The sequence below is a fragment of the Aptenodytes patagonicus genome, chromosome Z (genome assembly GCF_965638725.1).
Source record: "Aptenodytes patagonicus chromosome Z, bAptPat1.pri.cur, whole genome shotgun sequence".
NCBI classification, from domain to species: Eukaryota; Metazoa; Chordata; class Aves; order Sphenisciformes; family Spheniscidae; genus Aptenodytes; species Aptenodytes patagonicus.
In genome coordinates, this window is record NC_134982.1 from 27,498,274 (window position 1) to 27,509,530 (window position 11,257).

General features: G+C 42.2%; 1 protein-coding gene across 1 annotated transcript in view; it reads left to right on the forward strand.

Annotated features, from left to right (window-relative positions):
* The first annotated feature begins 1,191 nt into the window (after positions 1 to 1,191).
* The window catches only part of LOC143172660 (tubulin-specific chaperone A-like), a 32,080-nt gene continuing 22,014 nt past the window's right edge, over positions 1,192 to 11,257 (forward strand). Inside the window, exon 1 of the mRNA XM_076362320.1 lies at positions 1,192 to 1,312. Coding sequence (XP_076218435.1) covers positions 1,260 to 1,312 — 53 coding nt within the window. The 5' untranslated portion in view covers positions 1,192 to 1,259. The remainder of the gene's footprint in view (positions 1,313 to 11,257) is intronic.

An 11,257-nucleotide genomic window follows, 5' to 3' on the forward strand; every position in this document is an offset into this window, starting at 1 on the left:
CTAACATTGACTCTCTATTTGTTTCTACCAGTCACCTGACACTGAAGGGACAGACAGGCACTTTTAGAGATCCATGGCAGAATGACAACAGCACTAAGTTGTAGTTACAATTAAAGCTTTATTTTCTTAACAGGATTTTATAATTAGTATAGCACAGAATTTATGATTAGAATGGCACAGGATTTCCCCAAGCAGAATCAATGTAGTACAATTTATAGGTAGCATAATACAGAATTTTATAACACAACTTAACTTATGGTTTCTAATCACCTGGACCCTCTGCAGATCAGGTTGGATCTTAATACATGGTTTGCTGTATTAACATAACAATCATAATCTAGACTAAAAATCTTATAAATGAATACAAGTCACTCCCTCAGTCCTTGGAGGAAGCAGACAATGGTGGAGGCATCCCTGGCCACCGGGGTGTCACGATCTCACTGTCCAGCAGCAGTTCTGGTCCAAGTTCCCCCTTAGGACTTGTAACTGCTTGGTTTTACGGACAGTGCTCTGGGTGCTGGTACGCTTCCCTGTTCTGTGGCGGGGTCATCAGCAACACTGGGTTGGCCGGGTGCCTGGGACCTTCAAGGCTGGCAAGGAAGGCAGTTAATGGCCTGGTGCCCAGGAACCTTGAGGCCGGTAGGGAGGGGAAGAAGAAATGCGTTTGGTTCGTCTGCTTGGTGCACAGGACCTTCAGGGCCTGCTAACGAGGGGAAAGGGAACGAATACGTGACCTGCTCGGTCACAGAGAACGGCTGCTTGCCTTACAAAATGGCGTTAGTTGTGCTAACCACATTACCAGGGGTCGGGAGCAGGGGGTACCGGTCACACCCTGCCCCGACACCTTCACGGCACCAGTCACACTACCTCGGAATAACGCCTACTGCTGCATCTGAGGGTGGGTTCGTACTTTTTCTGCGTGCCTGCTTGTGAACAAATGGTGAACGACCCTTGGCGGCTCGAGGGGCGCCGCAGCCCCGCGCAGGCCGCTCCACTGCCGCCGAGCCCGCCCGCTCCCGGCCCGGGCCGGCCCCGCCGGTCGCTATGGGGACGGCGCCACCCCCGCAGCCCGGACGCCTCCGCTGGGCCGCGGCGGGGGTGGGCGAGCGCGGAGCCCCGCCCCCGCTCCCGGTGGTGCCGCCCCGGCTGGCGGCTTGGCGCATGCGCGGGGCCGGACTGCGCAGTCACGACGCTGCGCCGTCCCTCCCGAGCCCTCCGCACCTGCGCCGCTGGGGCCCGGCCCGCGCCGCTCCCCCGCCATGGCCGACCCGCGCTTGAGGCAGATCAAGATCAAGACCGGCGTCGTGAGGCGGTGAGTGCGCGCGGGACGGGGAGAGGGCGCCGCGGCCCCCGCCCCGCCGCCCGGGGGGCCGGGCGCGCGCCTTGGCCGTTGGGGGAGGCCGAGGGCGGTCCCGAGGGGGCGAGCGGAGAGCGGGCTAGGCCCTGCTGCGAGCTCTGCGGGCAGCCCCCGCCGCCCTGAGCGGGGAGGGGGCTCCGCCGCGGACCCCGGGGGCTCCGCCGGGCCGGGCGAAGGAGGTCCCAGCGGGGCTTCGCGCGTTGCCGGCCGTGCCTGCTGCGGGGCCGGGGAGTTGGTGGCGGTGTTGTGGCGCTGGGTGGGGCTGCCGGGGTGTGCCGGAGGGCGGCCCCGGCACAAGTTCTGCCGTGGCTGCCGGCTTCTTCCCCTCGCCCACCGTCGTCACGAACGGGCCTTTCTTTCCCGAGACGACAATTAAACGGGGTTCTTGTTCTGTTTCCTTAGCGATTTTGAGAGCCAAGGGGAGCCGCGCTGCTCCGTCAGTGTACAGGGCAGTCTCGCCGGATACGTTGCCGAGGCATGAAGTCTCACCTATTTTGTCAAAACAACTGTTAAATGGGTTATTTCTGATTCGAAAGTTCACACTGCAAAACCGATGGTAAATTCATCACCTGAGTCTCGATTTTGCCTATTTTTTTTTTTTCCTTAATTTTTAAGGAAAGTTGCAGTTTATCTGTCTGAACCCCTCTTATTATGACTGTAAATGCAAGGCTTTGACATTAAATAGTTGGTCACAGTGGGGTTTATTAAGGCTGCACCCTACAAAGACTGCTCTGGCTCATGCAGAGACAGGAATTAGTATGTGTGCCAGATCAGGATGTTAAATAGTCCAGTTTCATACAATCAACTTTGTATTACGACTTATCTAATTTCAGTTAGTGAAAGACTAACAGTAAGATGGGCACACTTTCTAATACCCCATTAGCTTTGAAAGATTGGACTTGAAGACTAGAAAAGTAAAATCGATACAGATTTATCACTCTGTTTATGCTAGATAAAGGCACTTTTGAGTTCTTAGGTTCCAAATGGGGAGCAGTTCTCAAGTACTGCTGCAAGCAAGAAATTGATTATATGATTCTAAGGTCCTGTTTCCTGTCACTGTGCAGGGCGTGCAAATCATGAACTTGTGTGTTATTTTTAAGCTAGAAAGCTTTAATGCCATCTTATTGAGTGGCTTGGTGACTGCCTTTTGCTTTGGGTCCCTTTCATGGCCTGTGTTATGGTTACTGGCTTTGCTGGACAGGAATATTATAAATGTTCTCTGTGTGGATGGTGTTTTGTGCTGGTTTTTATAGACAAAGTATTCTGAGGTATGGGGAAACTAGCATTACTTAGGTTAACATTTTTTCAGTCTGTGTATTATTTTTGTTAGCTAAAAGTGTAATTTATTTGTCTAGAGGCTTTTGAGAAAGCTGTTGTATCTAATAAAACACAATTTTACTTTTGCAGAATTTGTAATTTGTAGAAGTTTTGCTACTGGCTTATTGCTGCTGTTTGACAGCTTTACTGAGAGAACTGTGTGGTAATACTGAATAGCATTTCAGGTGACTATTGCTTAGTGATAAACCATCACAAAAGTTACCTGAACAAGCTTTTTCCTCGTGTTCGTAGACTGGGAAACAGTGAGGGGGAAAGTCTTTACTAGGCAATGAACAACTGTGTGGAGACCCCAGCAGAACTGGTGCAGGCCTGCATGTTCACATGGTGAATGCTGTACCATGTGGCTATGTCCCCTTGGACCTGGAAGTGGCCTAATGATGCCAGCATGGTTATGCAGATAACTGCATGTGGAGCTAGCTCAGTGTCTGTATGCCACTGTCCGTAGTGCTTCTATCTGTGAGATTAGCTTGCATGTTCTTTTTCTCCATTTCTCTGCTTCTGCAGTTTAAGTGAGTCTGAGAGAGCTGAGAACAAGAGACTAAAATTTGGTAGTGTGTGTTGTCCTGTGTGAGCAATTTCTTTACTGCTTAGTGTGGCTCTTCTGTTTGTTCACTTGATTTATGGAAATCCATGGATGCTGCTTTTGATTTTGTTCCAAGCTTGTTGCATCCAAGTTACAGAGTAGGTTGCTGAAATTCTGACTGGATATTAGTTCAGTTACAATGACACTAACACAGTTCAAATTATATACAGTCAAAATTAGCATACACAAAGTTTCTAATGTTTCTACTTTGTTTCTAATAGCACCCTTTCCCTGATGTTATACTCACCTTTTTGCTGGCCCTCTGGGTTGTAAGGCCACTGGCTCAGTTTGGTAGTGGGGAGGGGACAAATTCAAGCAAGTCATCAGCATCCCAAATCCTTTGTTCAGAGGAGTATGATGTTGACTGTTTTGTGCTTCTCAAAGTCTGCATATAGAAATGCATATAAAAAATCTACGTCTTAGTTTTTCTTCATTGTTGTGCACTCCACATTTTATCGGCATTTACTGCATATGGCATGTTTTACATGTGTTGAATGGTTTTTCTTTGTTATCTTAAAACTGGTTTTAACCATCTCTCACGATTGCATTCCTTTGACCAATATTTGACCAATATTGGTGAGTTGTTTATATCATCGGGGCATTTCAGCATCTTCCTGTGCCTGCGTTCTCAAGGGCTCTGCTATCATCCCATGCTCCTGCTCTTACCAGATTTGATCTTTTATGCTGCTTTTTTGATTCTGTCAGAGAGAGCTCATTTTTGTTAGTAACAAAAATCAATACAATAGTGTTATACCACATGATTGTACAAAGCTGAGTAAAAATTACAACAAAGCAGGTAATTGTCACCTAGTCATAATAGCGTTTACAGTTAAACAAGTAAAAAAAACTCTAGGCTGGCCAAGACAAGTCCAGGCAAAGTCTGACTATTACTGACAGCTATTTTGTGAGCCTAATACAAATCCTGCAGCCTCTTAAAAACAATGCTTAATAAGTTACAGTATGTTTCAGGGGTCAGTATGTACAGGTGGGCATTCCTTTGAGCTGAAACAATTGCCACTTGTGACAGAAGACTTGGTGTTGGTCCATGATGGCTTAAGCTAATCTAAATCTGAGGGGCTGTCTTACAGCCTCCTCCTTTGTGCCCTGCACAAGGAATTAGGTGGCCACTTGTCTGTATATTTCAGGGAGCTGATCCACTGAAAAATAACCGGGACTAAAAAAAAAAAAAACAGTTATTTTGAAGGATGAGGCCTGCCTGGACCAGCTCACCACACAACTGTACACATTTCAGGGCTAGTACGAAGAAAGGGATGAAAACATTCGGGGAAATGATACAAATGCAGCCGACAGGATTCAGATTTGCTTTTGGAGAATGGCTGTGTGAATAAGCAAGTAAACTTAGCTTGTGTTTGTTGTGTGGTAACAATATGCACATCTACAGTTACTCTGCAGCAGCTGGCTTGCTGTAAGTGAAGGTAACTTAAAAAAAAAAAAAAAAGGAGAAAGGGAATGTTATCTTACGCTCCCTGCGGGGGAGATGATATAGCAGCAGCTCCCACTTCTGTGATGGTTGCACACAGATAGAAGAAGAGGTATGGCTCTGTCCCACTCCACCCTTCCTTCTCCAACTAGAAGCCTAGTTAGGTACCCTCTACTACAGTAGGCAGGCATGTGACTTGAGTCACCTTAGGAAAATTAACATTGTCCTCTTATTTTGGACTAGAACAACCATATAGGTATTTATTCCTAGTGTGTGAGAAGACTCACATAGAGGCTTATTAAACATGCCATAAAGTGACTGACTTAACACTTAAATTTTCCTTATTTTTTTCTGTGTTTGCAGTTTAGAAATATACATTCAATTTACCCTGTAATACTGATTTTCAAGCACATTCAATGCTCAGGCTATGAGTATATCAAAAAAGATAAGGAACAAGAGCCATTAGGGCGTATTGAACTTTTTCAACGTTTCATTTGTCTTTTTTTTAATCATCTGCTGTAGCACATTCTTTTCTCTCATTAGTTACCTAACTCATCACTTTTTTTTTCAAACTAAGAACAAAGCAGCTATTCTGCTTTGGGATTTTTTTTTTTAGCTGTATATCATAAATTCTTTGTGTGGCCCTCTCAAGAGACTATGTATTGTAGATCGTGGGTACTTGCCTTCATGTTTCTTACATTGCTATGTATCAGTGAAAGAAATTTAAACTAGGAATGGGGAGAACATTTTGCCTTTTTTTTTGACAAATCTGATAGCCAGGCTCTTGGTGATTGCATACTTTCATTAGCTTGTCATTCAAAAAAAGTAGATTTGATGAGCATGAATAATAATGTTTGCTGTATTTGTGGCTTATGTCCTAACAAGCAATACTTCTGGTTTAATCACTTCAAAATAGTCTTACTCTCAGTAAATCCAAACTCCAACAACCTGCTGGATAGTGAGGGAATTGATTAGAAAAAAAAACCTTTTAAAAATATCTTATTCTCATTTCAGATTGGCAATGATTTTTAAAAACTACTGCAAACAAAGTAAGTTGGGTCATGTGAAAATGGCACTGACATTTGCCCATAGTTTCCATCTGATTAAGTGAAAGTGACACCAGTAGATTAGAATGAGACTAAGACAATTCACATCGCAATTGTGTTAGTTTAACTTTAACAATCTTTTAACACTCTTGTTTAAATGTGGCTGACATACCATAATTACAAATCTACAAGCCTTGATTATAGAATTTTACATCATGAACCTATGGGGAAAGTGTATTGATTTTTGTGAAGCAGCTCTTTTTTAAAAACACCTTTCTAAAACTATGGAATCTTCCTAAGATTGTTCTTTTGCCTGTTGCACTGGTGTTGATACTGTTTTTTTCTCTTTGTAAAATATCATATTGCCAAGCAATTTACTCCATGATTATTTTTTTTCCCCAAGCACAGAAAGTTCTGCAAGTTACACAAAACTGTTGGTCTATTTTTAGATATAAATTTAAACAATTCTTTTAAATTGAATTATTTTACTAGTGAGTTCAAGATACATTTTGTGCAAGTGAAGTATGAAGTATTGCAGTGAATGCAGACACTCCTTTTGCTGTATGGTGACTCTATCGCTAATTCAAGCACAAAAGTAGTTAATTTTCTTGGTTACTCAAGAAATTTGCCATTTCTGGTGTAAATCACAAATATTCTCAATCTTCTGTCCACCGTATGAATTATGGTTGCTTTCTTGTTTGTTTCCCATTAGCCATAGTCACTAACTGATTCTTAGCATCAATATATTGATAAGAAACTCATGTCTCCTTTCTTTATTCTCATTATAATTAGAAGATAGTATGCAACAACTGCTTGTTAGCTTAATTAATGGGAAGGGCTGGAATATCTTATACTATACAGGTATTGAGGAATGATCTGCAGAGCTGCTCAGCTATACTGAGTCAGCATGATAAAGCGATTTAATGTGTTTACACTGCACATCCAAGAGCTCAGGGATTCAGGAGGGTGAATATATTGCATGCACTATTGGATACAAGCTGACTTGTATCCAATAATGAAATAACTCTTCTGAGTGCAGGTGCATTGTGCAACTGTTGTCTAGGGCTGTCACCAGCTTGGTCCTGGAGTCTTAAACTTGGGTTCAGTGCTTGCCAAATGTGGTTGTTGTGGTCCACAGCTACTTAGATATGTCTTAAGTACCTTCTGTAGTGCTCCTGGCATCAGGATTGGATACAGAAAGTCCCGAGTTGGCCCTGCATTTGAAGGCCTCTTTGGTCTTTTAGACTTAGTAACTTAGTTGCTATCCCACACAAAAACTGCTTTATGTGAACTGGCTGAGAAAAGAGCACACCTGCATTTACATAGTGCTGTCTGAGTTAACATCTGTAGCATACATAGTCACCAACGCAGATAATTAGTTGAAGGGTACTTGCAAGTTGACTCTAGTCTCCAGAAACAAAACTACTTGTTTGAAGGGGTTCCTATTTCCTTGCACTTCAATGCATGCTTTCTTGTAAACTTCAGGAATACTGAACAGTACCCACACATACCTTAAAACTGTGGAAGAGCACAGTGGTTCCTGTGAAAATTGCGTAGTGTGTTTTTTTTTTTTTTAAATGGTTTTGATTTAATTTGAGCAGACCTAAATACTGGTTCCTTTTTAGAAGTATCTCACAAATTTAAATTAGTAATGGTCAGATCTTTAACAAATTGCCTCCTTCATTGCCTCCATTCTTTCCTCCATCCCATTACCTCTTCTAAAAAAAAAAAAAAATCCTCTAGTGAAATGCATGATTCTGGCATCTCATTGTTTTTGTGTTTACAATTATCTTCTGCCCCCTGAGGCAAACCTGTCTTGTGCATGTCCATGCTGACCATAGTAATGTATTGATGTCATCATTTTAATTGGCAAAACTGTTGCACACCAGGTGCACACCATAGGTGTTGGTAGTGATGCTGTATTAAGGAGGAAGGAATTTTTTTTGTTTGGGCAAGAACATATGCAAAACTGTGGCTTTGCAACCTTAAATTCTTTAAGCAGTCATTCAAAAGTTTGGAAATACAGTAGTTACAGTTGCTTGGCAACCCTAGTTTGGTGCCATTATGCATACGTGTAGTACTGTTGTCTTGTTTTTGATTGTACATACTCTTTTTCATTACATTCTTACTCATGGCATGGAGCCACATATTCACCTATGTTGATAAAACAGTAACAATAATTTTGTGTGCTGAATTAGAATGTGGATCTATGGAAAAACTACAAAATTATATTAAATTTATGGTAGTTCTTTGTATACAGGAGATGAGTTACAACTGCAGTAACAACCATAATCCATCCTGGCTTGACTTTGAATTAAGTATTATGAAATTATATGTATCATATAGGTGGAAATCTCATTCAGGATCAGGAGGTCCATCATATTTTCTTTAAACTGTCTTAAGTCTCTTTCCTGATGCATTGTGAATTGCTTACACACATAATGTGACTGTAGTTCTATTTAATTTTGCTAATTACTGTACTGTAATATTTCCAATTTATTATCTCCAGTTGGGGTGGAGGGGCAGGGAGGGGAGGAAGTAGATTCTATGCCTTTTCTCCAAAACAAAGTCTTTACTGAAGATGGTGACTGGGTTATAGAAGGAAAAATGAAGTGGAGATCTGTGGTAACCCCAGTTGTTGCCACAACAGAGGCCCCATTTCTTGTTCTTCCTTCTCTAGAAGTAAAGTTCTCAGGTTCCTTAGCATTTACAACTTTCAACTTGTGTCCCATTCCATTCTATGCCATTCTCTCCTGGAATTTGTGCCACTACAGAGCCTCTTTAGGCTGATAAAATTTTCACTTCTCTCCACTCTTGTCTTCAGCCCATCAGAAATACTCTTTCAGCTCTCTCATGATGGAGTTAACCCTTCTCTTCCTTGCCCCCAACCATCCAAATTGCTTCTTGCAGTACCTCAGCAAAATCATCCCCAGCCAGCATCTTCTGGTTTTTGAGTAGTCCATAACTTAAGAGCTTTCATCCTGGCTGCATCTATTGAATTCTTTCATTCCCCTGCCTCCCTCTGTGCTCCCACTGGCAGCTAGCATTCAGGGATGCCCTAGCCAGCAGACTTTCTCAGTGGGGCAAAAGGGGAACTTCAGTTGTTGCTATGGCAAGGATTTAAAAAAAATCTGTAGGAATGTATTTCAAGAGCTGGGAAACACCTGTGTTGAGAGGCAAGGACAGAATGTGAAGCCCTGGAGATTCAGAGAAATTTCTAGTAACAGGGATGCTATAAAAATGTTAAAACCAAGGAATTTTTAACTTTGAAATAATTTTCTGACTTCAAAAAAACCTGTAACTGATTTTCATAGTCTTCACAGTAGTAATCCCTGACAAAAGCGAAGCTTGCAAAGTTAACCTGAAATGTCATGGTAACTCAGTTCTGTAACCTGTAGATGCAGGAGGCACTAAAAATGATGCGTATACTTGTGTGTGGTTACATCTTGACTCTTAAAAGAGAAAGTTTATCTTTTATGATGATTTTGTCAGTATCAAGAAAATGAACGCATAAACTTGAGGTCCTGTCCAAATCAGAAAGTAGTAACTCATGGTAAGAAAACATGGCAGTTTGTGATAGCTGTGTCAAGTGTTGTATTTCTTTCCTCCTTCCTTCATCTTCCTCCTTTGACTTTTCCTCATAGGCCTCAGTCTGTAATGCGTGTGTGCTTATGTATCACTAGTGAACCCAAGAATGTCCGTAAGTATTTTGCATATTTGGGACCTGATATTTTAAGCTCTGCAGGTAGTGTTTAGCACACTGCCAATGTTACTGCAGTTGTTGAATTACTTGTGTTATAATTGTGCATTGTGTTAATACATGGAATTTATTATACTGTAACAAAAAAGCTGTACTCTGTACAGCTACACTATTATGGATTTTTAGGTTTGAACTAAGTCAGCATAGATATTTCATTATCTAGTCAATACATGCTGTCAGCTTTGGGTTTTCTGTGTGCTTAGGCTGAATCCATGGCGTATTAGCATATACCATGGTTAATAGTAACATTAGTATTGAAGAGAGGCACGTCTTTTCAATAGTGAAGTTATTCAATAGCAAAATGGAGAAATTGCTTCTCGTCTTCTTCAGACCTCCACTGAGCTTGCTCAGTCCAGCCAGGAAGTGTTTCTTGTGTTGATTTTTCTAATGCTGGAGAACAGTCTTTATTGGGTGGCTTAAGCATATAGGTGTCATTCTAGCTCATGTAGAACCTGATTTGTTGGCAACTGCTGGAGGTTGGGGGAAACACACCAAGAGCAGTAGTGGGTGCTTGCTCTGTCCTTGTACCATTTTACCATTTTTATTTGAGGCACCTAATAGTAGTTCCTGCCTGTGACTGTGGCTCAGGAAAGTGGAATTTTTCTCTACCTAGTACAGAGGATCTTAATTTCATTATGCATTCGTAAAACTCATGTTGTGCATCCTTTTTTCATCTGTCAACCTTCAGATAAACTAAAGGCCCTTCCTATGATCAGAGCGGTAGATCTGCTTGCTACTGCTAATGATGCAACTAGAGGAGATGATGCTGATGTTGATGTATAAGGACTAGGGTATGAAAATATATACCTTTGGGGAGCGAGGAAGGAGAGGGATTTGGGGCTTTTTCAGCAGCAGCCAGAAGTTCGAACAGTTTAAACGACTTGCAACCCTGCACCCTAAACAGACTAGGAGAGAAGTCCCTTGAGAAATCAATGTCATCCTAAATTCAGAGGTCTCATTTCCCCCTCCCCCTCTCTGGTTCTCTGATCTTTGATGCTAGTCAAATCTTTTGCTGAGCTCGCTCAATTTGCTTAACTCAGGAGAAAAACTGACAGCTTTTTTTTTTCCTTACTGTGTTAATTTCCTGCTGTTTTGGTGAACTGAATTGGCTCATGGAGAGATCGTTTGAGCATTAGTGCTGGCAGAGGTGTATGCTGGTGGGGGGGGAAGCAGACCTCTGTTAGCAGTGGTCAGCTTTTTGACTGTCTTGAACCATCTTGTGTTACTTTGCTCTTCAGCTTGGGGAGCTGAAGTGGGGGAGAGAAAGTGAGTAGAAGAAAATAAATGAGGAACTAAGTCATAATGGTATGGAAAAGGTAGTTAAGGAACTATTTTTTTTTTTCTTCTAGCTCAAGATTCTCTCAAGTCCTTTGAGCTCTTCTGGGTTTAGTCTGCAGCTTTAAAGTAATAAAACTGCGGTTTTTTACACAGAACATGCAAATTGTGGAATTGATTAAGTGATGTGAAAGTCAAATGTGTAAAGGATTTTAAAAGGGCAGCAGCCACAGCCAGGAGCTGACCTGTTGTCTGTTAAACACTGATGGTTTAGTTTTGTTCTTCAGTGTTGAAGTCCTTAACTTGATTTCTAGAGGCAGGTATATCACAGGAAATGTCACTTTAGACTTGACTTGTTTCTCTATACTCTCTCCCTAGTAGTTAACTACTGGCTGGCACTGGAGACAAGGTCCAGAACAATTGGATCTTATTTTTCTTCTTTTTCATTTTGAAAGAC